The sequence below is a fragment of the Lipophrys pholis genome (assembly GCF_963383615.2).
Source record: "Lipophrys pholis genome assembly, chromosome: 11".
Taxonomy (NCBI): Eukaryota; Metazoa; Chordata; class Actinopteri; order Blenniiformes; family Blenniidae; genus Lipophrys; species Lipophrys pholis.
In genome coordinates this window covers 7,053,926-7,079,723 of record NC_137631.1, presented here as the reverse complement: position 1 = coordinate 7,079,723, position 25,798 = coordinate 7,053,926, and the positions used below count along the sequence as shown (strand labels likewise).

General features: G+C 43.0%; 1 protein-coding gene across 9 annotated transcripts in view; it reads right to left on the bottom strand.

Moving 5' to 3' along the window:
* The window catches only part of LOC308116890 (unconventional myosin-IXAa-like), a 155,495-nt gene that overhangs the window by 38,495 nt on the left and 91,202 nt on the right, over positions 1 to 25,798 (bottom strand). For all 9 annotated transcript variants that reach the window (XR_013935798.1, XM_080475360.1, XM_080475366.1 and 6 more), the window contains exons 9-11: positions 20,975 to 21,064; positions 12,601 to 12,717; positions 9,112 to 9,246 (exon numbers count right to left, since the gene is read on the bottom strand). Coding sequence is in view for 8 of the 9 variants with exons in the window: in XM_080475360.1 (XP_080331486.1) it covers positions 9,112 to 9,246; positions 12,601 to 12,717; positions 20,975 to 21,064 (342 nt within the window). In the remaining variant the exon portion in view is untranslated. The remainder of the gene's footprint in view (positions 1 to 9,111; positions 9,247 to 12,600; positions 12,718 to 20,974; positions 21,065 to 25,798) is intronic.

The window sequence follows — 25,798 nt, the reverse complement described above, 5'->3', positions numbered from 1 at the left end:
CCATCAACTGTCAAACATACTTTAGCTGTTTGAAATTTGCCAGTGTCACACAGACAACAGGCCTGCTCTGTGCTTTGTGCTATGGTGGGATGCTGCGGGCCTCCACTCAGATGCGTCTGACCACAATGAACTGGTGGTGCAAAGTGGCAGCTTTAATCCACGGTGCCTCCGTGGAGGTGGTGGGACAGTACAAATAAACTCGTGTTTGACAGGAACACAGGAAACGCCTCCAACATTTTACCGAAAGTGTTTCAATAGCATGACCTGATGAAGCCACTTGGATCTCGCGAAATGTCTTCTAAGACATGTGACCAACTTCATCCGACCTGATTTCATTGGCGGTGAGACTGAAGTCCCGTTTACGTTTCAAATTGTTTGTGCATTTCCGTGACAGAAATATTTTGCGTTTGCTCGCAACATTTTGGAAACGGTGTCCATCAACACAAAAATACCACAAACAGTGAGAACGGTGTAAATTTCATATCAGGCCACTAGTAGGTGCTGTTGGTTACTTTTATTAACATTAATAATGGCGAGTACACTGATATTTGTATGGATTGCTATGACAGCTGACTGTGTACTATCAAACTACCAAGTCCCAGGAGGATATGGACTGGGAGTCCTGACTCTGTGGAGGTAAACATTGTTGTTGTTGTCCATCTACTCGGACATTTGCAGAACAAATATTTACTACGATCGCGGTGCACATGTGCAGTAGCAGCATTTCCACCATCAACATGAAGACAGAGCCCAAGCTCTTTCAGAAATGTTCGTTTTTCCACCCCCTCACACAGAGATGGAGTCAGTGTGGGTTTTGAAAAGTTCCGCTTTGGGAGCTGTTTTCAAAAAGTTGCATTTTCAGTGGTTCCAAGCACCACTGTTGGGCAAACGGACACCCAAAACGTAAGAAAAGTTGGCCTTTTTCACTTGAGAATGTTATTTAAATGGGGCCTGAAAGTGAAAATGTAACCTTCCCATGCATCTGCTGGCTCGTTTTGTGAACACTGGATTGACAACATCTGCTCTACAACTGCTGGCTGTCCTCTGACATCGCGAGTGTAACTGCATGACCATCAGATTCGCATCATCCAGCACCCTGCACACATTCTCTTCTCTCCAGTCCAGTTGCTTCACCCTAGATGGGGTCTACTTTACCCAGACGTTTTAATGTTTAACCATCTTACCGTCTTAAATGTTGAATGTTAATATACTGGTCTTTGCTCCTTGGGAATGAATGCAGTTCTTCTGATTGTTTTTACGCAACAGTAATGACTGGAATTTGCTCTTGTGGGCATTGAAAATACCTCAAAGCACGCTAAAATAAATCTGATGGACCGACCCATTGTTATGCGTCCGACAACAAATCTGCAAGCCGTGAAAAGTCTCCAACCTCCTGCTCTGGTGAAGTAGGCAGGGACTACAACTGTGGTTGAAGAGGATTTGTGGTCATCCATCGACTCAGTTCTCTGCTGCGTAACACGGTGCAGCAACCCTGGTTGTGTTTGGCTGAACGCCTCGGCACAGAGGTGAGAGAGGCCGCGTGCAGCTCTCCCTCTCCCCTGCTATCTCTACCTCTTCCCTCAGCACCCGTCTCTCGTGTTGTGACAGCACAGTGTTTTTATTGAGTGGTGCAATAATGAGATCTGGAACATCAGGGTGGTTTTAGAGGAAGAGAAACAGAAACTGACAGATACGGAGCAGAAACCAGGAAAACACTGTGCTAAAACCCCCGATTTTAACTGGTCAAAAGGGAAATTTAGTTCAGACCGGGAAGGCCTAAGAGACAAACTTCATTTGTAGAGAATCCCCAACCACCTCCTTATCGTCGTGGACTCTCACGTTAAACTCTGCAGAAAGCAGCAGGATTCTCGATCAGATGAAGGTAAACCTGGCCACGTGCTTTTGATTTCAGCCCTGATCAGTGTGATAGCTCATGAGCTTAAGGTGATACTGTGTTTGCCTCAGGCGGTGGACGCCGTGCTCTCTCTGACTTTGTTGTACAGTCTTCACACTGAACAGAAATACAAGCACAAACTGCCACGTAAAGTCAAACCCTGGACTGGAGAAACTTTGACATATTACAATCCCAAGCCCCTCAGGCTGACCCGAAACAACAAAAACAATTGTCTAATGTTGTGCTAAAACCACAAATTAACCCTTGAAAATATGTAGAATGTTGCAAAGTCTCTTTTTCTTGTCCCCACGGTGTAGTGCCGAGCCACAAGGTCCAAACACCAGAAGTACACACACATTTCTACATAATTACTTTGGAGCCTTCTCATTGACACGTTCAGTTCACTAACCCCTCATAGCAACCTCCGTTCTAAAAAAACCACCTCTCAAGGCCTGAACGCCCATAAAATGTTGAGAGGTACAAAATGTTGGTTCCAACGCCCATAAAGAAACGACACACACACACACACACTGAGGGCTGTGGTTTTGAGAAGCACTATTAACTTTGGCTCCCCTTCCAAAGGTAAACACTTGCTGCTGATAAGACGGAGCAGTGGACTTGGAGGGGAGCGAAGCCCAGAGGGAAGCGGGGAGGAAAACCCTGCGGACTAACACTTGAAAATCGCCCTTCAAAAACCCTACTGACAGATAGCATAAGTTCACACGTTTCGCACGTCTCGGAGGCTTCACGTACATCTTCTCTTCACGCCAGGAGTTACAGGATGTTCTTATAAAAGCTTCTGTGCTCACGGTGAGGAGCACGGAAGCACGCTGAACGTAAACACAGAATCCCCAATGAGTTTTTATTCACCGCAAACCAAGCAAGATGACTGCAGAGGTGGAAAGCAAAAGGAATGAGAAAGCTGAGCCGCAGATAAACTGTATAAAACTGACATCTGCATAGGAAGCTGGAAGCAACGGGACAAGATTTCTGTTCCAGAATAATGTGGGTTTATTTGTAATACAAGTAGTGTTGTGCAATCCGGTTCAGTCCAGTGAAATGGATTCCGACTGTAAGAAAAAGAATTGATATCTGAAAAATGTTGCAGGATTACATCGACTGATGGTGTAACAAATCCCCCAAAAATGTTGGCTAGACAGATTGATAGCCAGACTTTTTTTTTTTTCCGTTATTGATTCAAGCATGAGTTGTTTTTTTTAGTCAGATTCAAACTTTCTTTAGTTTTTCCATGAAGCCCCCCCAGGTTTTCTCTAAGGAGAGCTGTGGACCTCCTCCAGCCACCGGGCATACTGCTGGACATGGGAGAGGCTACCGGCCAATATTCAGTGGGGGACAGCGTCACATACGTCACATTTCCACCCCCATGATTAATCTTCTGCATGATATTTCTTCTGTTTATTTCTGACATTGCATAAATCGCTATGTTTGGTCTGTTTGCCGTCTGTTCAGAACCTCGAAGAGTACTTTGGTGGATTTTTTGTTTCACTGTAAAACCTTGAAGGTGAAGTTATCTCTCACTGAAGATACAACCTGACCTTCATTCCAGCTCAGACCCAAACCACCCCGGCAGCCAAATCGACAGTGAGGCCCACAGGGATAATGTCGCCATGTTGGTGGACCTGCTGAAGGGGATGCTCCAGCTCGATGCCATTGACTCCACGTGAGGTGTTGCACCATCCTTATATCACCAGGTGCCTCTTTGCAATGCAAAATCCCAGTACCCCGTAAGTAAATACTACCACGTTAAAGCAGTTAAGTGTTTTCACTAACTTGAATACATTCAAGTGAATATTAATTTTTCCATTTACATGGAAGATGAACGCGGCTAATAGAAGGATTCCTTTATCTTTCAGTGCCACATCCACCCAAGAGAGAGCGAAGGCCTGCTCTCAGACTGTGAGAGACGCTGACAGAAGTGCAGCTCAGGCAACCAGCCGCAGCAGTCAGGCTGGTGCCGGGTCCACCGTTGCCTCGCTCACCTGGGTCATGCTCGGAAAGAGGAAAGAGAACCGATGGCACAGAGATGTCTGAGCCCAAGAGAAAGAGGCTGTGTGTCTCCACACCGCGGTCAACCTCATCCCAGAAGCTCGCCTCCACACGAAAAAGAAAAAACACTGAAGATTCTGACAATGAAAAAGAGACAATCATCTTCATGTTTGTTTCTCCTGTATCTATTTTTATTCTTTTTTACATGTTTGGAAATAAACACCATATTTGCTGAACTATAAGCCGCTACTTTTTTCACACGCTTTGATACCCTGCGGCTTATAAAATGACGCGGCTAATTTATGGATTTTTATGGATTAATGTTTTTTTTTTTTTTTTTTTTTTTTTTTAGTTTATCTCGACAACTTCTCCCACTCTAGCGAAAAATCTCTCCACTCTAGAAGGTTTCATTCACCCCCGTGTCAAACTCCAAAAATGGCTGAAAGTTGAAAACGGTGCGGGAATATTGACACACAAAACAAGCAGCGAAAGAAGAGGGAAAAAAAAGAAGGAATCCTCGGAATAATAATCTTTGCAGATCCTCGTATAATTGTGTGTAATGAAGGAACCTCATAACACACAATGTCAAATACAGTTTCCTTGTCATATTCCGTAACAATGAGTTCCTTTCCTCTAAGAATAAACTCTTTGGGTTTAACATTCCGTCTCGGGGTTTTTGGTGGACTGGAGCCGCTTCAGCTTGAACATTTCAAACTTTCATTCAACCGTTTTTACCAGAAAAGATGCATTCAGCTCTAATTGTGTCCATTGTTGCTATGAAACCTTTTACTACTTTTACTCTCTTGGTACAGTCTTTTTTTTCTTCTTCTTGACAATTCATCTTTTTCTTTAGCCTCACTCGTATATATTAAGCAGAGTGACATTTAATAATTTCTTTTACGATGGAATTGCTGTCGGAGTTTTGTGCAAACAGAAGAACAAGTGGTGAAAGTGGGTGAGATTTTTTTCTTTTCCGAGTGAGACGGGTCTGCTCTGCAAAACATGCAGCGAAGCCAAAGCCTCCAGTGCAGATTGAAAGAGAGGATTTAGTTTAATGAATCGTATCAAAACATCGTCCAGAAATCATCTTGAAGTGGCTCTATTGGACCAGCTGATGCACCCAGGCCAAAGCAGGACTCTAACATATAACATACTATACATCTCATGAACAAGTAAAATCTTTGTCTTTTTCATTTTAAGTGGGCCAAACCACTTATATCAAAAGTAAACTAATGAAAATCGCTGCTGTGATTTGATTCTCTTAATAAGCCATGTAACTCGCTATGATCTCAGGATTGGAACAGGTGTGATACTGGTGTGTGGCCACAGCGTACACATTTGAGGTCACTCACAGTGGTCCTCAGTGGACTCAGGGAGCTTGTGTGTATGCTCAGACTCGTGGAAAATTAGAGGGAACATTGGTGGGGGGTATTTCTTTTCAGGCATCTCACAAAATACTATAGTTTTGACCAGGAGGCAAACTCCCAAAAATACTTTACATTACAATAATATAATATAATATAATATAATATAATATAATATAATATAATATAATATAATATAATATAATATAATATAATGTAATGTAATGTAATGTAATATAATGTAAGGTGATTTTTCCAATCATCTGTCCCATTTAAGGTTTTTATTTTTGATATGTAGAAACTAAAACAGAGTCGTCGTCTCCTCTGTGACCACCAAGTTGCACAGGTTGGAACCGCTGAGTGAAAACATTATTGTGCAGGACCGTATTCTCTTCATGCCATACTCCTGGCACGATTAGAGCTTAACTTGTACCAAAAACATGGAGGTTTCCTTAAACAACTTCAGATCGTTCAGCAGATAACAGCTTGATACTATAAAGGAGGGAGAAGTCTACCTGTGACGTGAAGCAGAGGGTGAGGGGGCGGCCTGTGAAGACTGCACAACTTTATTCAAACAAACACAAATCAGTCGAGATCTGGCATAGCCCTCGTTTATGGACGCTCCACCGACCTGCTTGAGACCGGGGCCCCCGAGCTCAACTCTGACCCAACTCTTGTCCCGTAAAGTAAACTCTCTCAGAGGACCCCGGTGATTAAAGGATAATAAACGTGAACTCTGCCGAAACAATACCGGGCACCGTCCTGTGAGGGCGGGCGTCTCTGTGGCACTTTGACACTTATTAGCTGAACATAACATAGTACCAAACCCTGGATGAAAAGTTCAATAAAGACAGAGATACTCATCAGAGAGCACGGAAAGACTAAGCCAGCAGTGTCAAACACATTTTAGTTCAGGGGCCACAGGCAGACTAATTTCCTCTTGAGTGGTAGAATAGTGTCATAATAAGCTTTAAATTTAAACTTTAAAGTTTTCCTTTATATTTACAACCTAAAATTACAACTATGTCAACATGAACTCAATTTCAATGAAAACCTCTTGTGCAAAATATAGTGAAATGCCTAAAAAGAACCCGGACTAAATGCAGTGATAAAAAAATATTTCACATTTCGGTAGGAGCATCCGGTGGTTATTGTTGGCCAGACAATTACAAGCAGGATGAAATACAGATAAAAAAAAAATTTCTACGATTAGGATAATAAATTAATTCAACAGTGTGACTTTTTAAATTCAGTAAAGCTTTTTTTCCCCACAATAGCAAAGTTCCTATCAGCTAAAGAATAAATAATAAAACCTCAGCAAAATTTTTTTTTTTAAATATTAACGAGTAAATAGAAGTATTTATTAGGCTGGAATGTGTTATTATGTCATCTTGAACTGGATAATTGGTATTACAGAACATAAACAGCAAAACAACAAGAGCAAAAGGAAACCTTCAGTTCTACCCTAACCCTTTTGCCATTTGCAAAATGGAAATAGCAAATTGTCAATTTCTGTGGCAGGTACTCGGTGCATTTAGACATGCGGATGAGCTGCTGAGGTTCACAGTGGGCATGAGAATCAACAGGAAACTAAGGCTACATTTCAAACGGGATCACCAAAACTGGACCGTAGAAGGTTTGAAAAACGTTGCCTCGTTGATGAGTCTTGACGTTTGCTGCCACATTAACATGGTACGGCCAAAATCAGAATAAACAACATGAAGGTATGGATCAATACTTCTGTCTATCAGCTGTTCAGTGCTGCGACGTACCTTGGACAACTAAACTGAACTAAACTGAGCTTTGATGAAGCACCACAGCCTGAATATTGTTACTGTTCATTTAATGACTCCGTGTGCCATCTTCTGATGGAGACTTCCAGCAGGATGACACAACATGTCACACATGGATATGTCGCCGAGATATCTGCAAAACTGTGACGTCATCGTGTTAATATGGGTCAAAATCTCCAGCGATTTGTTGCAACCAAAGATCAAGACGGCTCTGAAGGCAAAAGAGATCTAACCTGATACTGGCAAGGCATACTAAAGAAAGTAACTGAACTGTAACAAAACCTGTTTGTTAGTACTTGTTACTTTGTGTGTGTGTGTGTGTGTGTGTGTGTGTGTGTGTGTGTGTGTGTGTGTGTGTGTGTGTGTGTGTGTGTGTGTGGCCTTGAGGCCAAACAGTAAAACAGATAAGAGAACTCCTCCTGAAGCAGCATGATTGACAGCCTGTGATCGTCATTGAGGATGAAGGGGTGTCATTGCACTCGTTTACCAAGCCGCTGCTCTTTTCCCTCTCCCTCCATTGCCTCTTTTAGCCGTCGGCGATGGGCCCGCCTGCTCAGTTGCCACGACCTACAGGCATCCAGTGAGCGGCAGACGGGAGCTGACAGCCACTGACACACAGTCCAGATGACTGAGACTCAATATTTCCTCCCAATGAGCTTCCTCATTCGCTCCATGGATAGAATTTTATTTATTTATTAATAATTTTTTTTAAACAACACATGATAAAAGGTTTGGCAGTGGGTGTTTGAATACTCAAGCATAATGAATACATAATATTTCAGGCTACAGGTTAATGGCTTGCTAATAGGCCTTTTGAATAGGAGAGAGGGTTGTTATGACTGCTCTCCAGTGTGTCGCAGTGATGACTGAGTAGCGAGACAGCACAGTACACAGAGCCCAATAAGAGGAAAAAGATATACTGGATCGCCGACCAGGTGAACGACAAGTAATAAACCACATTACACAAACAGCTGCCACAGTCGCACACATGGTGTTACACAGTTACAACACAACCTCCTCTGAACAGGATACAAACTCGCTGGGCGGCCAAACAAGAGAAACACACAAACCACAGGTATGATCACACTTAACTCAGAGAAAAAGTGGCATCCCATAATCCCATGACTTAACCAAACTGAAAAGTCAGAGCTGTGTGTATGTTGATGTCCAGCAAAGAGCAGTCTGACACGCAAGCCTGAAAGTCACAACACACTAAAACAAGTCAACAACACACAATATGAAACCATCAGTGATGTTGTAAAAGACTTATACTATAGCTGTTTCTTTTACAGAGAGCATGGCAATCTTAGTCAGTTCGAATCCAAGAAGCAAAAATCCTCACAGTGCGACCTTTTGAGATGTCTGTGCATTGTGCTGCAGAGATACTGTAACTCCTGAACAGGTTAGGAAAGTAGCCCTGTAATACAACTCTGTACCACAAGATGGTGTCACGAGTCGTTCAAGCAGCAAGTTAGTTCTGAGAAACAGAAGCAGCAGCTACAAGTATCTGCTCGTATGTATACTTCATGTCTGAAGTAATCTCTGTGTATTCATCGGCTCGAAAGCCTGAACTTAAAAGTTCAGAGGAAACCTGCATCGTTTTCATACATCTGAGTACATGTGAAGCAGCTTCTCTCTTATTGTCCTCCTTTTAGAGCCGGCCAAAGAGGAAGACATTCATTTTCTCCAACGTGACGTTTTGAGCACAACTTCAAACGTCCAGAGTCTGAACAGGGAAGCGAGGAGGGCCTGTTCTTCACTCCGTCAGCCCGATCAACCAAGAACATAAAAGCACGTTCGAGACACATTTATGTAAAACACCCACGATGACGTGACGCCAGTCCCGACGCTGACGTCGGGGCACAATGAAGCAGGTCAAGTATGAATGAGAGCGCGCTGTTAACGTCGTCATGGTAACGGCATACTGCGCACAAGACCCTTATCAGCGGCAGCACAATGATCATTGTGCGGAGGAGAGGAGAGGAAAGGAGAGGAAAGGAGAGGAAAGGAAAGGAAAGGAAAGGAAAGGAAAGGAAAGGAAAGGAAAGAGTACCTGTTCTAGTTTGAAGATGTGTTGGTTGAAATAGTGCTGGAGCCGCTCGTTGGCGAAGTTGATGCAGAACTGTTCAAAGCTGTTGTTCTCGTAATCCTCAAAGCCAAATATGTCCAGGACTCCTATTGACAGGATCTGAAGAGAAAGACACACACAGTTAACACACACTTGCAACAGGTTGTTGTAAATCTACTGCTGCTGTTCACAGTATTACAAGTGGCACAACCTTATTAGTGCTATTTAATGATTTGCTTCTGTTTGTTAAACCAGAACGTGTCAGTCCAGCGTTTGGTAGAGAAGCGCTTGAGTCACTATTTCTTCGGGTAACTTGGTCGTGCAGCCCAGACTAAATGAGTCGTGTGTGCGTGGACTGTTTTCACACTACATTCAGGCTGAACCAGGTCTGGACTGCAGCCTCTCTGAGGTCACCTCCAGGAGAAAGCGCCGAGTTAAAAACTGAAGGAGCTTCCCCTTGACCGGACTGAAATATCTTCCCCCACACAGCCGTGACTGATTTGCCACAGTCGACAAAAATACCAAACTTTTTGTTTTAAAAGTATTTGTGAAGCATTTTCAAAAAGCAACCTTTCATTTTCAAATTACCAAATGAATTAGAAACATCACAATAGTAACCGTTTTTTTTTCTAAATGTACATGTTAGTTGATGTAACTAAGCAGTTTTGATGTGAACTACTAAACATGAAATAATCTCATTACATGGAATACAGTAAGACATGAAATGATCTGAAGAGGCTTGAAGAGAGACGTAAGTTACATTATGAAATTCACATTTTCTTTAATGAAGTTGATTTAGGTCAGTAAATATGAACGATTTTAAAGGGTAAATAACATGTGGCTCAGCAGTGATAAATGTATTCTGCACACCATGTTTTAAGAACTTTTAACAATATTGGAAAATATTCTGATCATGCCACGCAGTGGTGCAGTGGTGAGCACGCTCGCCTCACAGTGAGAAGAGCCCCGATTCCAGCCCGACCTGTCAGTGTGGAGGTTTCTCTGGTTCTCCAGCCTCTTCCCATCAGTTCAAGGGTATTGAGTGACTATGACTGTGTGACCACTCGTCTCTTTATTTGATTAAGGTAACCAGTGGAAATCACACATTATATAGTTTATACAATTAAACATTCCTTTGTAGAGGGTTACTACAAAGAGGGATAAAGACCTTTTCACTTTTGGAGCATTGTTTGATTCTGACCGTCCTAAACCTGGTATGCTCCTTGGTTCAAATCACAGAAACGTGTTAACACCTCATCTGCCTTTTGATTGGGAAGCAGACGTAAATCTCAAGCACAAATATCATAAAATACTGAAAAAAAGAATAATAATACAAAGCTCGGATAAATCATGGACACGTCAACAGTCCATCACAAGACCAACAGTCACAATTAATCTTCCTGGGAATTTAGAGTCGCCAATCAACCCGAACAACATGCTTGCACAAACTTGAATTATTCAAATATAGTGTGCTGTTGCAGTTATATGTTGTTCGTTATGGGTGTGTCACTTTCAAGCAAAAGGCCTCAACAAGTGATGTTAACGTATTAATGTACAACATCATTAAAAGATGAAACACAACAATGCACAATTGCGAATATCAGCAACATCTCTACTGTGTGTTTTTATGATGGAGACACTTTATGTGATGTTTATCTTTTATATCACAGTCTTTACAGCTTCAGCGCCCCGGTTGCCCCGCAGTGACTCACTAACATCGGTGTCATCATATATCATTGATATGCGCCATCTGAGGGAGGCGTTCACTCGAAGGAGGCCTTCAATTATGAAAGTGCATGTGAAAGCTGCTTTTCTCTTTGATTCAGTCGTGTTGCTCGGCGTTTTATTTCTCTCCGGTGGCTCGTTGTATTCAATCAGGGATTAAAACGGACATGAACACATAAAGAAACTGTTAGGTGAACAGATGAACAATGACCTTGACAAAAAGTGCAACATCATCAAACACACACACCCACATACCCAATCAATTCATAGATCCGTTATAAATAAGCTGTTGATTTAAGTCAACCCTAAACTGTGACGACTTTCATTATTATAATGAGCCTGTGCGTAGACACATCGTCCCCACAACATGAGGAATACAAGCATGGATACACTCGTGCTGGTATAGCTATCATCGTGGGGACATTAGTCTTTAACCTCCAACATTAACGTCATAAAAGAGAAACAAACTGACTGCACCCTCAAAGCCTAAACCAAGTGTGAACCCTCAAACGGAGCATGTAGAGACACACAGCTAGACAAAATGTCCTCACTGCTCTGGTGCAGCCAGTCCAACTGGTCCTCATAAGCATTGTTAGTAGCGCACACACCCCTCTGGGACATTGGTGGATGGGGGGCGGGCGGGGGCTGACTGAGCTGAGGGGAACTTGATGCCATCTGCCCAAATGTTCTTGGCACACACATGAATCAACACATGTACACAAACACACAAACACTGAATGGTCTGCTTTCTAAATCTCTAGATGCCCCCACTGGGAATGACTTGCCAGCAGCCAATCCAACGCGCACGCACACTACGCGCACTACGCACACGCACACGCACACACACACACACACACACACACACACACACACACACACACACACACACACACACACACACACACACACACACACACACACACACACACACACACACACACACACACACACACACACACACACACACACACACACACACACAAAGGGGTGACAAAAGCTGCTAACACTGATATGCATTACAGTTATTTGTTCATATAAACCGTCACAAAACACACTGTTGTATCAGTGGGTGAAGAACGAGTGAGTAACACGGTTGACTCCTGTACGGATTATTGGTATCAGGATTAAAAAAAAAGTGCTTTGCAGCAATATTGTTCACCTGCAGGCAACTGACATCATTTCACATCCATTCATCGAAAGAGGAACAGCGTGCTTCCTGCTTCACTTTGACCGTTTAAAGGACAAACAATATGCTCACACATTAAAGGTCCCTATCAGCCTTTTGCATTCAAATCGTTTGTTTACATATGCACTCTCAAACCTGTTTTTGTTTCCTCACTGCCGTCTGATCTGTTGTTTCCGTTGTAGTTCCCACACGTTTCAATACGTCCAACACAGGTTGTTCAGTATGTGTACAGTATGCACAAGTGGATATTCTCAAAACATGAGCTTAGGTATCTCTCTTTTTTGTGGCCGAACGGCTGCAGACACAACCCAAAAACATCAAACATAAAATAAGATGCTACGTAACTATATGCTAACTGCTTTCTTTGCTGACTTTTTCAAGCTTTTGTTGTCCGTTTTGTCATTTCAATGTTAAACTGGACTGTATCTCTCTAAAATTAATCCTAAAGTCATGTTTGATGTCGGTTCTGAGCTTGTGAAATAGAATTGTAAGTTTTGAAAAACCAGACATCATGTTAGAAGCACGCTTTCGTGATTTATACCCCGGCGTGTGTTTGTTTTTACCTTTGAATTGTCCTCCAGGTCCTTGTTGTTCAACAGGGCGTGGTTGGTCCTGAACACAATCCAGTCAAAGAGCGCGCTGTACAGGGACTTCGCCATGGAGTCCCTCACTGTGCCAGCCTGCACACACACACACACACACACACACACACACACACACACACACACACACACACACACACACACACACACACACACACACACACACACACACACACACACACACACACACACACACACACACACACACACACACACACATACACATATACACATATACACACACACACACACACACACACACACACACACACAAAGAGAGCGGTTACCTCCAGATCAAAAACATATGGATTTGGAAGTGTGGAACAGGAGCTATTACTATGAATGAGTTTTATTACTCTCACTCACAGACACGCTGTAGCCACTGTAGAAATTGTGTTTGACCATGTGCTGTGTCAAATAATAGTAAATATGATAAAACCGGCTACTAATTACTTAAAAATTACTTATTGCTATTAATGCAATTTAGCACCAGGTTACAACACTGAAGTGTCACTGGCATATAAGCAGAAAAAGTGATTATTTACATGACTCTACCTACATAATTACCATAAAATGACATATGCAAGGAGTAATATGATTGGTCTCACACACACCCCTAAAGCAATATTATGTCCTTAATCCTTCATTCCACTTCTTTTCCTGATTTTCGCTCTATTGAAAGATTTTTCAGGAGCCAGCTGCAGAGATTAGCGTTCACATTTATTCAATATGAGCTCAGTAAATCACACTTGCTAATGCTTACAGCCTGACAGTCATTCTGCAAGACAAACTAAGAGATGGGAAATGCCATAAAGCTTCTATAGTATAGAATAATGCCAGAACTTTACCTCGAGTTGTTGAGGGATTAGTTGTTTGACTCTGGGAGCCTGCGCTCAGGTTCCCAGAGTCAAACCGGGACTCACTGGCCTCACGCTCAGTTCTCTTGCTGTGCATCGCGCTATAATACTGTAGGCGTTTTCAGTCAGGAGCCAGAGCTTTAAGTACCTCCAGATCACTACTTGGACAACTTTCTTTTTTTTTTTATGGATTGCTCTCTGATCCATAAAACGCCGCACTGCCAAGACGAGCCGTTATTGCGCCTCGGCGAGCCAAACAGCAACTCCGCTCCCTCTGCGAGCGTGACGAAAAGCATGCTAAGCTAATCGAAGCAGTCTTGACTTGGACTCCGCAGCACGTTTCATGGCGGCAATGTGTTGAGATTGAATTAGGACCACAATAAAGCAGAAAAAACCCCAAAACAACTGGGTCAAACATTTTGGTTCCTGGGATCCTTAAATAGTTGTGCGATTCAACATGGAGGCTGATTTCCGAAGCCTCTGATCAGTGTAATGTGATTACACTTGGTTCGACTCGAGTGTACTTGTAAAACTAGTGTACGTGTCCATTTTCAGAAGAAAAAGTCGTATTTACTTATGACTATGGATAAACTACTGGTGCAAAGGGAAAGCTATGTGTGTGGAGTTCAGCCACATCATTGTGAAATGTGAAACGTAATCTATAATAAATCCCAACATTTACACGTTTTCAGTGAATTAAATCAAAGCAGTGTGACAAAGTTAAAGCCTCAGCCGAGTAAAAACAACTCACCAGTTTCATTTGAATGTTCGAAATCAAAGTTTCTAATCCAGTTCATTAAAAAAGTATTTGCTCAAAGATCAGTCAGGTGCTTCTTTATTTGATTTGAAAGGCAAAACCTAAACCTGTGGTATAAATATGTTAAAAAAAAAAAAACACAAAAAAAACAACTCACAGTAGAGCCATTACAACTTAACTCTAAATTGTCTTTCTATTGTGAGAATACGACGTCGCTGTAATGGTGTCTAATAGTTTTCTATGTATTCCAGGAATAACATCACGCTGATAGCTCTTTTTAAGATTTATTTTAAAAGCATATGATCAAGTTAAAGTGAAGCACTTGGTAATGTCTCCATGCTGCTCGATGGGATTTTCTGGCATCGTTTCAGTTCAGGAGGAGGTAACGCAGACATGCCACACAACACTGCAGTTTATAGTCAAACATGTCAGAGGCCATCAGCTAATATACAGAGAAATATTAGATCTTAACTGAAGACCACAGTTATTTTAAGACCCGAGCTGAAACATACTTTAGAAATATACAAAAATATAAGGACAAACTGATGGTAGAAAATGTGTACAGTTGACTAATAGGACAAAAGGTTGAGTGTCCACCCCTCATTAGTCAGCACCAGAAATGTTATTCTCAAGAAAACAGCTCCAGCCACAGACTCATCCATCCTCGCAGTTTAAAGGAACGGTACAGCAAATCACTCCTGCATAGCGCCATCAGACTTTATAATTCATCTACCTCTGCCAGACTTACGGTCAGTGAACTACACTAATCTCTGCCCTCCATACCAAACACTGCACAATATGCACAAATCATATGTGCTAAGATACGCATACATACGTATATATCTGAACATGCTTAGTTTTAACTGTAACACATTCATATTATCTAGATATATAAGTTCTACCATGCAATGTATTGCCGTGTAACTTGCTGTGACACTTTAATTTTCGTCGCTCTATCTATCTGGAAACTGGGGAAAAACGCATCTACAGTATCTGGAAATGCTGGACCCTGGCAGAAACTCTGCTACTGTGCACCACAGCCTTAGTAAATAGTGCTTATACACATGCGCGAGTAGATGAACAACAACAACAATGGCTGCCTCCAGTGTGTCATGACTCCCAGTCCATATTCTCCTGGGATTTTAGTAGTTTTATAGTGGAGAGTCACCCGGAATAACAATCCAACATGGCCGTCGGTCCATACGAATGTCTGTGTACTCCCACTGTTAATGTTTAAAGGATATTGTTCTCTGCCCACATGTGAGTGGTTTCATTACAAAACAACCAAACAGCACCCACTAGTGGCCCAACATGAACACTAAATCGTGTGCAGCGTTTATGCTGTTGCTGCGTAAATGGACATCATTACCAAAATGACACCGTGTCGACTCGCCTTTATTGCACTTTTTATTGCTGCCAAAGAGAAATTGAAAGAACTATAATAACACAACTAAAATTTGAGCACTGTGCAATTTCGAACTACAAGAACACTGACCAAAAAAAAAACCTCAAAAAAATAAACAAACCATGTAATTACCACCAGGCTGTAATGTAACGGCGGTGTTTTTCGCACTCTGTGAACCCGATCACGCCGCTGGCGCACATGCACTCACTGCGCCTGCTGAGGGCCGCATACTGCCGTGATGAGGTTTTAAAAGCTGCCTCTTCACCTTTTGCATTATTGATCGCGGGGTGATATTTTTATCCTGTGTGCGACGTGCCCGTAACCACAAGGTTACATAAGATTGCTATGAATAATTTCAGAAAGAGTCACCACCCGGATGCTTGGGTCAGAGCAGGAGATTGGCAGGCTCCATGCTGACATGTGACATGCTCACTGAGCGTGCATTGTCTCCGTGTTTTGCCATGTAATTTAATTATTCAACACAATGGGACCCAGTTAGCTTCTCGCAGGGAGCCGAGCAGGAAGAAATGGGCTGAAAATGTTTTACTGAAGGGCCACCCAAGGACCTGACAAAATAATTAGCAGGAATGTATCAGAGACGTTGGTAAACTCCAACAAGCCCGGCTGTTAAAGCGGGTCTTAGCTGGCGTTTGAGATTATAAGGCTCGCGGAGGGGGACTTGTTCGCCGTGTTTCCATCTCTGTCTCTCATTCCTCCGCTCGGAAAACCGCGGGAGGTGTAAAACACCAGCATGAGATCACGCCGCACGTGGCCCAGAAGCTGGCTCGCTGCAGGACGTTTCACCAGCGTGCGCCTTACACAACAACACATCAATCTGTGTGTGTTCCTAATTAGCATTTATGTACTTGTCTCTATCGGTCCCCATCTGTGTGTCTATATGTTAAGTGTCGGGGAGACATTTTACAGTCCGACTAATAAAATGGAGAGTTCCTTTATATTCTCTCACCATGTGGCTCCAACCACTTTGAAAGGAACACAAAACCTCTTTGGTGAATGGAAAGAGAATCAGACACACTTCCTCTTCACCATGTCTTTCAACCAGGAAGTGGTGGAGTCTGATTATCTGCAGCCACATCAAACAGGTCAAAGTCAAACAGCTTACTTTATCTCCACATGGTTTAAACACACGCGCGCGCGCACGCACACACACCGAGGCAATCAAAATGTACAAACAGACAAGGCTGATGTCTGGAGGTAAGCGATCATCACTGTCTGAACCAAATCTCAGAGGAGAGAAAGATTAATTGTATCTTGCATGGTTCGCTGAAGTGTGGATCGGCCAATAATTTGACAAGAAACAAGTTGTCGACATCTGTTTCGACTGAAAATACATTAAGGACTATTACATGGTGTCAAAGAAAAGTGAGCCGCTTTCTTGTTACTGACGAAGCTTCCAAATAAACTGAAATCACATAAGGGCTTCTTTGAGCAAGAACATTGGAAGCTTAAGATTGGAATCTTAAACAAGATTTTCAGATATGTCTTTGGGAATTTGTAGGATTTTCATTTCATAGATCACGGGCGTCGAACAAAAGAAACGCGGGCAAAAACCAGCCCGCAAGATACTCCAATCCAGCCCAACAAACCACCAAGGAAATTGTAAATATTTCAAAGAAAACATTGATTTTTCAACAAATGTTTTTCAAGCGAGCTTCATTGTGACGTCTGTTGTACATACAAAACACGGCAGAATTGAACGGTCGTCACACCCAGAATAAAATAATTGATATTATAGACAAATTATATCACAAAAAATATTAGAAATATAATATATTAAAAATATACTGGGAAAGATGAGGGATCGAACCAATGAGAGCTTACAGCTTCTGAACTCTGCTACTTTGCCCCTTAAAGACGTTTGTTTTGCTCACAAGCATTTTCAGTTCTGGACCACTGCACCGCTGAAAATCCATAGTGATCGATCAACTTCGTTTGCTGCCGCCGAGCTTTGGAATAGATTCCACTAGCAAATAGGAGCTGCAAACACCACTGAATCTGGACTGGGTTCTAGTTACATTCGGATTACCAGATTACATTCTATCCTATTTCACGTGCAGTTTTATCACATGAAACATTTAAAATATGTATTGATTTCATTCATTTTTGTCACATTTTATCTTTGATGAACAGCTCTTAGTGTTTTTAAATGATTTGTGAATAAACTTTGACTTTAAATCTAAACTTCTGAATGTTGTGACAAATGTTTTATCGCCACTGAGTGAAGACTGCGGTTGGGGAAACATTCGGCTCGAGTAGGGAAACGCTTCCCCCCTCATTGTAGAGACGACAGCTCCTTATAAAGATATCACAACCGACCCAAGCGGAGAGCGTCTAATCAGATTAGGGATATTCCCGGCCGCGGTGAAGGAAATGCCAGCCTGTGTTGTGCAGCACAGCGAAGGCCGGCAGGTCAGACACCTCATCCAAAGCTGTGGGCTGATGGGACAGCCGCCCAGCACACGTTCTCAACCGCTCTTCATTATTTCTGAGAAAAAGAAGCAACACTTGCCAGGTCCTTTTTTGTTCCGTTTCCTTTGTATAAAAACAGGCGTGTTATGGATTCCACAGGTGGCCTTCAACTCGCTCCCACGACCCTCAGTCGGTTCAGGGAAGGGCTTCACTTTCACCACGGCCGAATGCTTGCAGATCTTAGTGAGGACCAACTTAAATGCTGCATCTCCAGAGAGGGAACTTTCCAAAGTGGGTGGACTGTTTGTCCATTTCTTGTGTTGAGTTATTGTTACATGAACTCTGTTTTATGGGCTGTGGAAGTACTGGGAAGTACATCAGCATACATTTGAATGTATAGTCGATATTAAAGAACCCAAGTTTGCCTCAAAGACTTCCTAAAGAGGTATCATGAGTTAAGCTTTTCCAAATGGTACTAACACACAACCTGTAGGCTACTCTTCAAGAATACCTCAGGAAAACCTTCTGAATGTGTGGAGCAGTTTTTAAACACACCTTGGTGTGAATGTATTGGTGTGAATTCGGCCTGGTATGCTGCATTGGTAACCTTAAAAGTAAATTAACAAAGGTTCATGTCAATATGTTTCATTAATGAGCTTGCTCCACGAAAATGGAAAAACGACACGTTTTTACTTGAAATGTGGTCGTATAAACTTGGCTTCAGAGATCAGGACCATGTGCGTACGAATCAGCAGCATGGCAACCGTTTCTACGTACAACTATCTTAACGAGCCCACTCAAAGCTCAGTAACTCGTGATCTAGTAATCAGTTATTCATGCATGACGGATCATCTGAAACCATAATGTTCACACAACTGAGTGAGTCTCTTCCTAATAAACAAATATTATACTCATGTTAACCGCCTGTCATTAAAACTCATTGTGCAAGTTTCTTAGCTTCTCCGCATCGTTGTCTCCAGCGATGTGGAGACTTTCCTGCATTGTGCTTTGTATCAGAGTCGACTCACAGAAACGTGGCTCCATTGCTCCCTGTTTGGTTATTCTAAAGTTGGCACTAACATATAGTACAGTAACATTTCCTCTCTTTGAGTGTACAGTTTGGGGATTTCCCATAATACTGTTCTCCTTGTTTTTATCTTTCCCTCCCCCGATGAATGAGGACTGCTCGACTCTCCCCGGCTCCCTTTACATCTCGCTCCTTTCAAGATAAGACCAGCCAGAGAAGCGGGGGTGGGGGGGACTTTTTGATGAGGCGACACCAGAAACCACAAGACGGGATTTCTCATTGCTCCGAGCCCTCGTCCCGGGTTCAATTTCCCGTCATGTCGCCTGAGCTAGCGTTACACAGCTCGCCTGGAAGAAGTCAAATTAATGCATCGGAAACATGCGCGACTGAAACAGAACGAGGCGAAGTGTATTAACCAGGATTTGGTTTCTGGCCTGCAAATTGGTATATTCCAGTGAAGGTTGCACATTCCTGAGACGAGACCACATGACTGCAGCGATTGGGGGGTGTGTGGGAGATTTGGAAGCAGCCATTGTTGGGCCCCACTAACCCGCGGATCAGATGGGGAGGTAGGGCTGAGCTGGTTATAAGCAGGCTATCTATGTGCAGCATTTCCTCCCTCAGACAAAAGACCCTGCAGCCACAAGCACAGAGCTGGACCCGTTTCAGTCGGACAGAGCCAGCGAAAGGCTTTTGGGGATTCAGTATTAATATTCAGCAGCACCATGGTACATTTGTATGTAGGTCAACAGAAGCATCAAAGAGGTACAAATCTGCAGACGGCAAGTGGTGGAAGGCTGCACTGACGGGGTTAAAGTCACTGCTGCTTGGCTCGACAGGAAACCGGAAGTCGCAGAGGAAGAGACTCCTATCAAAAGAGACTTAGGGGGAGGGAGGGGGGAGGGGGGCCACAACAAAACTCCCCAGACAGGCTCTGAAGCCAGCACAGACACAGACTCTCCCCTGCAGCTGAGACACCACAGAAAATCCTGCTTTCTCAAAATACTTCTTTTATTCAATTATGAGACTTAAGCCCAGATTACACGGCGTCTTGAAGTGAAAACGCAAAGATTTTGTTGCATTATGAGGGGTGCTGAAAACACGACTTTTTTTTAAAAACAGCTCCCAAGGGGGAACTTTTCTGAAACGAAACGACAACGTAAACAGGGGAAAACGCGACTTGTCCGAAAACACTCGGGCTCCATCTCCGTATAGATCACACAAACGCTGCTCCTAGGCGTGCGCACAACGACCACAGTATACAGTTCTTCTCCACGCGCGTGAGTAGAAAGACAATAACAGCAATGTTTCCCCCCAGAGTGTCTTAACCCCTTGTCCATATTCTCCTGCGACTTGGTAGTTTTATAGTTTAGTCACCAGGAATAATAATCCAGCTTCAACCATGTCCGTACGACTATCTGCGTAATCGCCATTGTTATGTTTATAACATAGTGTTCTCCTGCATGCATGTGTGTGTGTGTGGTTTCATTACAAAAACAAACAAACAGCTCCCGCCAGTGGCCCCACAGACCGACTACATAGTTTTCAGCATGACTGCCGTTGCTGTGTGAACAGAAATCCTTTTCAAAATGTCGCTGTGTAAAACAAACAAAAACGCAAAAATGTTGAGTTTTCACTTGAAATGTCGCGCAAACAGCCTGAATTTGAAACCTGCCAACTCCCACCTCAGCTCTTTTCACCACGTGGCAGCACAATATAAAACATTCATCAAGAACCATCTAAAAGTTTAATATTGTCAGGGTGAAGGGAGGGAAATAGTTTTGTGTTAAACTCAGTGCATTTGGGACGGAAGTGTGCAGGAAATCATTTGTCTGCTTGGTGTGTTATTGAAAGGTCACCTCGGCCAGCTTGTAGGGGACGATGAGCCTCTCTCCCACAGTCACAGTCTTCCTTGTTGTCAGTGCTTCCAGCAGCATCTCCTCTTTCACCTGCAAAACAACGATGACAAACAGCGGGATGAGCAGAAACATAACTACTCCCAAAACAAAAAATAAGAGGAGAAAACAACCACTGAGGTGATAGTACAGGGGTTTTTCCCCCACCTTTAATTTCACAATGAAAGTAAAAACGATCCTTAGAATGTTGATCAGGACAACCTAATGATGGATTAGCATAGTCCAGTAACAGATTATATGTAAAATTGTCATTCAGATGTTTATTCAAACTACATTCGTAAAAAAACAAAAGGTCAAAGGCTGAGATTCCATTACAACCTTACATTTCCCATAATGCAACCTCCTTCTTAATACCACACCACTTTTTAAAGTGGGTTTAATTGAATTAAAAGGCTTCTCCAGTCACCAGGTGTCAGTCCAGAAGAGCGCCCGTGGGGTGTGGTGGAGGAGGAGCTTCATAGGGTGGATGTTCAGTTCAGTACCTTCGTGTTTACAGCCTTTGTTGTTTAAATACAAGTCAAAATGAGCCGTCGATCACAAACCTTTCCCCTCAAATCATTAATTAAAAACCTGAATGCCAACATAGTATCGCAAGTTGTAATATTTCAATAGTCAAAGGTATAAATACTACCTTAAATATTGGCATATATAGACTCTTTTACTTACATCAAGCTAAATTATGGCTGAAAATGTTGCAAATCAGGGAGCAGGGATGACTTTTTCTCTAATTTACTGGATGAAGCAGTCGAGTAGCAGCTAAAGACGGACACTCCCCTTTTTTTCATTCGTCGATACGTATTTTACTGATGAGAGCTAGAACACCATGAACTACAACCAAAGATTCTTCACATGTCAGACGTGGAAGTGGTTCTCATTACTGTCGAGGCTGAAGCTCATAATAATCCCTGCTGCCTCGGACTTGCATAGTTGACCGAGATTAGCTCTGACCACTGTGTGTGCACGCACGCACGCACGCACGCACGCACGCACGCACGCACGCACGCACGCACGCACGCACGCACGCACGCACGCACGCACACACACACACACACACACACACACACACACACACACACACACACACACACACACACACACACACACACACACACATACAGCTATGTGGTTTCACATGTGAGTCTGACTCTAAACTTGGCCCCCGACAAACCATTGATGACAGGCCCACAGTGGGAGAAGCAGATGTCACCGCACACATCTCCTCCATCGGCAGGGATTAAGGGGGTGGGCCGAACAGCTGCTGTGGAAACCGTGAGTGTGTGTGTGTGATGTCTTCACGTATAAAAGAGTAAAGGCGTTAATGCAATCGTTAATACCATTATGGGTGTACAACTGTCAGCCGCCTGTGTTCTAGACGAGAGAGGAGGGAGGAGGTGCTGTTGCACGTGTGTCTGTGTGGGGGTGAAGTGGGGGTGGCAGCGGCGGTGGCGGCATAATCAGACTTCATTTCACACTGCCTGGTAATCTCTCCCACTGAGAGCAAAGCCTATTCTGCAGCCCGGTGATTGGTCTTTACTGGAAACAGGTTTGCTGCGCTGCAGCGATCACGGGTTGTAATACACAGAAGTTTGTAAGCGCGGTCCTGGGTCACTGATTCTGGTTGGGAGTCGAGCATTTGTTTGCTTAATTGCTTTCTAATTGGCAAAAGCCAACATGTGTGAGTTATCCACATAAGAAACTGCTAATCCGAGCTGTTTTCTGTCCCCCATCGAGCGAACTACTCAGCCAACTTGCTGCTGTCACCTTTAGAATTAAAATTAGTTAACACTTTCACAAGTGTGTGTCTACATGACAGGAGCAGATTCGCAGAACAAAGTTGGGAACTTCATTTCTTATCAACTTTACACAGACTGGGCCACAAGATCTGACTGCAGATAATATGTACTTTGTTAAAATTAAAGTTACTTGATTCACAAAGGCTGATCTCAGTAATAAGTTAGATCAGGGATGTCAGACATAAGGCCCGTTGGCGAAAATTGGTCCGCAAGAAGCTCCAATCTGGCCAAACCATCAATTAAATGGTTGAAAATTTCAAAGAAAACGAATTATTTTGAACACATTTCTTAAGAGTAGAGAGACACAGCACAGCAGTGAGTCCCTGAAATCATTGCAAGGAAACTGGCATTATCCTCAAAGCCACGGTGACAGAGTGAGATTGTGAAAAACACCCATAATGCAACAGTTTAACACCTCTGAGCGAGGGCGTAAGTATTCTATCAAGTTCTGCACAGGTGAAGTGGTGGGGCGCCACTTCATTTTTCTGATAGTACGAATGATGCTTCAAGCACCAATGTTTTCATGAGAATACATCATCTCCATTCAAATGAATAGAGGTTTGAGCCAGAACTGATTTCAGCCTCCACAACAGTGTTTCCAAGCTGCCGTTGCCTCGCAAACACCCACCAACAGATTCAGGCTTTAGTGGGATTTGCTCTCACAGAAAGCTGCTCCTCTGGGACCGATTTGCAGTTTGCACAGAAATGTTGCTGGCAACGCCGGATCCCTCAACTCTAAACCCTGCAGGATCTGGCCTGTCAGCCATCCATCAGCTCATACGAGCTCCACTTCCGCTTCCAGTTCCACCTCCGCGGGAAGCAGGAAGTCCCGGCCAGTTTCAATCGCATTCATGCGTCAATCTGCACTCAGATCTGCTCGAAAGGCGTTTTGAATTTAGTGACCAGCAGCAGTGGCGAGCAGAGTGGTCAACGTCGCATCCAGATAGAAATGACTAGAACGGCTTTATGTAACAGACATCTGTTATTCTTGCAAGTTAAGACCTCGGACGGTGCTCGTGTGCACTTTAGTTAAGCTTTCTGTTAGTGAATGACTCAACATGAACCTCAACAACATCTTCAACCATTTAGCAGACTCTCTCATGCCAAGTGTCTAAAAATGAAATGATGTCGCATTAATAAAACATAAGAGCTAAGTAGTGTTGATGGTGTCTGTCTGCTGTGTACGGCCAGACCATTTATCTCGAGGTAGAGCTGAGTGACGACATGAAATTATAACTATATCGAAGACAATGCAATTTTAAAGTCATTGAAAGACAAGTCACATGCTCACCATCAGTGCGTTTCTGAGTTGAGATGCTTTTATCGCATTGGAGGAACTATTTGCCCACATTTAACCCATTCTAATGATAGTTACGTTTAAATACACATACTAGGAGCGGTCTTGCAGAAAAATAAACGCTTCTCTAACCTCGAGACCATCACTGCTCCAATTGTTATCCTGTGGCTATTGAGAAGGTAAGTGATGCAGCTCCTGTGTTCTGCGTTGCAACATTGAGCATCAACTTTGGATCGTTATTTTTTGTTTTTTTTGTTCCCATAAGATTAAAGTCATTGTTATTTATCATCGACTCTATCAGTGTGTGAAGCATCTTATCTTGGGATTCTTTCTGGACTGATACAAGACATGGTGCTCGCTTAACTCATTACACCATCTTGTGGTACAAAATGGTATTACAAGAGTAGAGGCGGATTGGACCAGTTGGTTAGAAAGCAAGTTTCAGGAGATATCAATATATCGCAATACACTGAAATCTCTGAGATGATGTAATGACTATTGTTGACACACAGTGTTTTTTTTTGTTTCGTAAATGTTAATCCAGTTCTTTTAATCAGAAATACTATGTTTTGTACTTTATTTTGTGCTCATTTAGTCCACTCAGCAGAAATGTTTTTTCACATTGAAACTTTTAAAGTGTTCAGCTTTGAATTCATCACACTGCGGTTTGGTTTTCTGTCTTTCTTCATCTTGACTGAGAATGTTTTATACATCCCGGGGGACAAATAGCCATCCCTTTCTGCACCAACTAACAGACGTCCAAATAAACTTGAACCGAAAACATTTGACCCCTCCCGAGCATGTGGCCAACATGTGGCCGGGTTCCACTCGGACTCTCTGGAGAGTGAAAGAGAGCGCTCTGCACGCTGGAGGGGGAGCCGGGGCAGTCTCTGCACAGTCATAACATCCCCGCTGTGCTGCTGACAGCAGTCTCCGGCACATGTCCGACATTGTTTTGTCAGCAACTCAACAAGCACATCCGGCTAATCGCAGCACTTTGTGACCGGGGGGACCGAGAGGTGACACCGTCCCTCAGTCTCCAGGTAAATCAGACCAGTATGTGGGTGTTGGAGTTGTCATTGAGCAATTTCGGTATAGCGTGCGCGCGTGGTCTGAAGTCATTCTTAACAATGAGGCCAGAAGCAGCACGCTTTCAGAAACGTGTGTGCGCGCACTGTTGCACGTTAACACACCCTAAAAATGTTATTCCACGTCTCTTTTCTTCCACGAGATGGACAGAGGATTCAAAGCACTGATCTGCGGATGGTGGCAAAGTTTTCTTTAGGAAATAATCCTCGGTTTTTGACTCAAATATTGAAAATCCAATTATGAGAAACATCTAGGGTCAACACAAACCAGGTTAAAAAAAATATTTAAAAAAATACAATAGTGTTTTGCCATGTCCACATCTTCCCTCACGTGTTTTAAGTGAGTTATACTCAGGCCCCGTTTACTCTGCAATGTTTCAAGTGAGAACACATAGCTTTTGTGCTGTTGCTTATTAAGTTTTGTTTTTTAAGCGGTAATGTTTTGAAAACGATGTCTGTTTACACTGAAACGGCAGAAACGCTGAAAACGATGTCGTTAGCATGCAAGGCCACGAGTTGGCGCTGTTGGTTGTCTTTGGAATGAAACCACACATGCATACAGAGAACAATACAATCACATTACCAATGG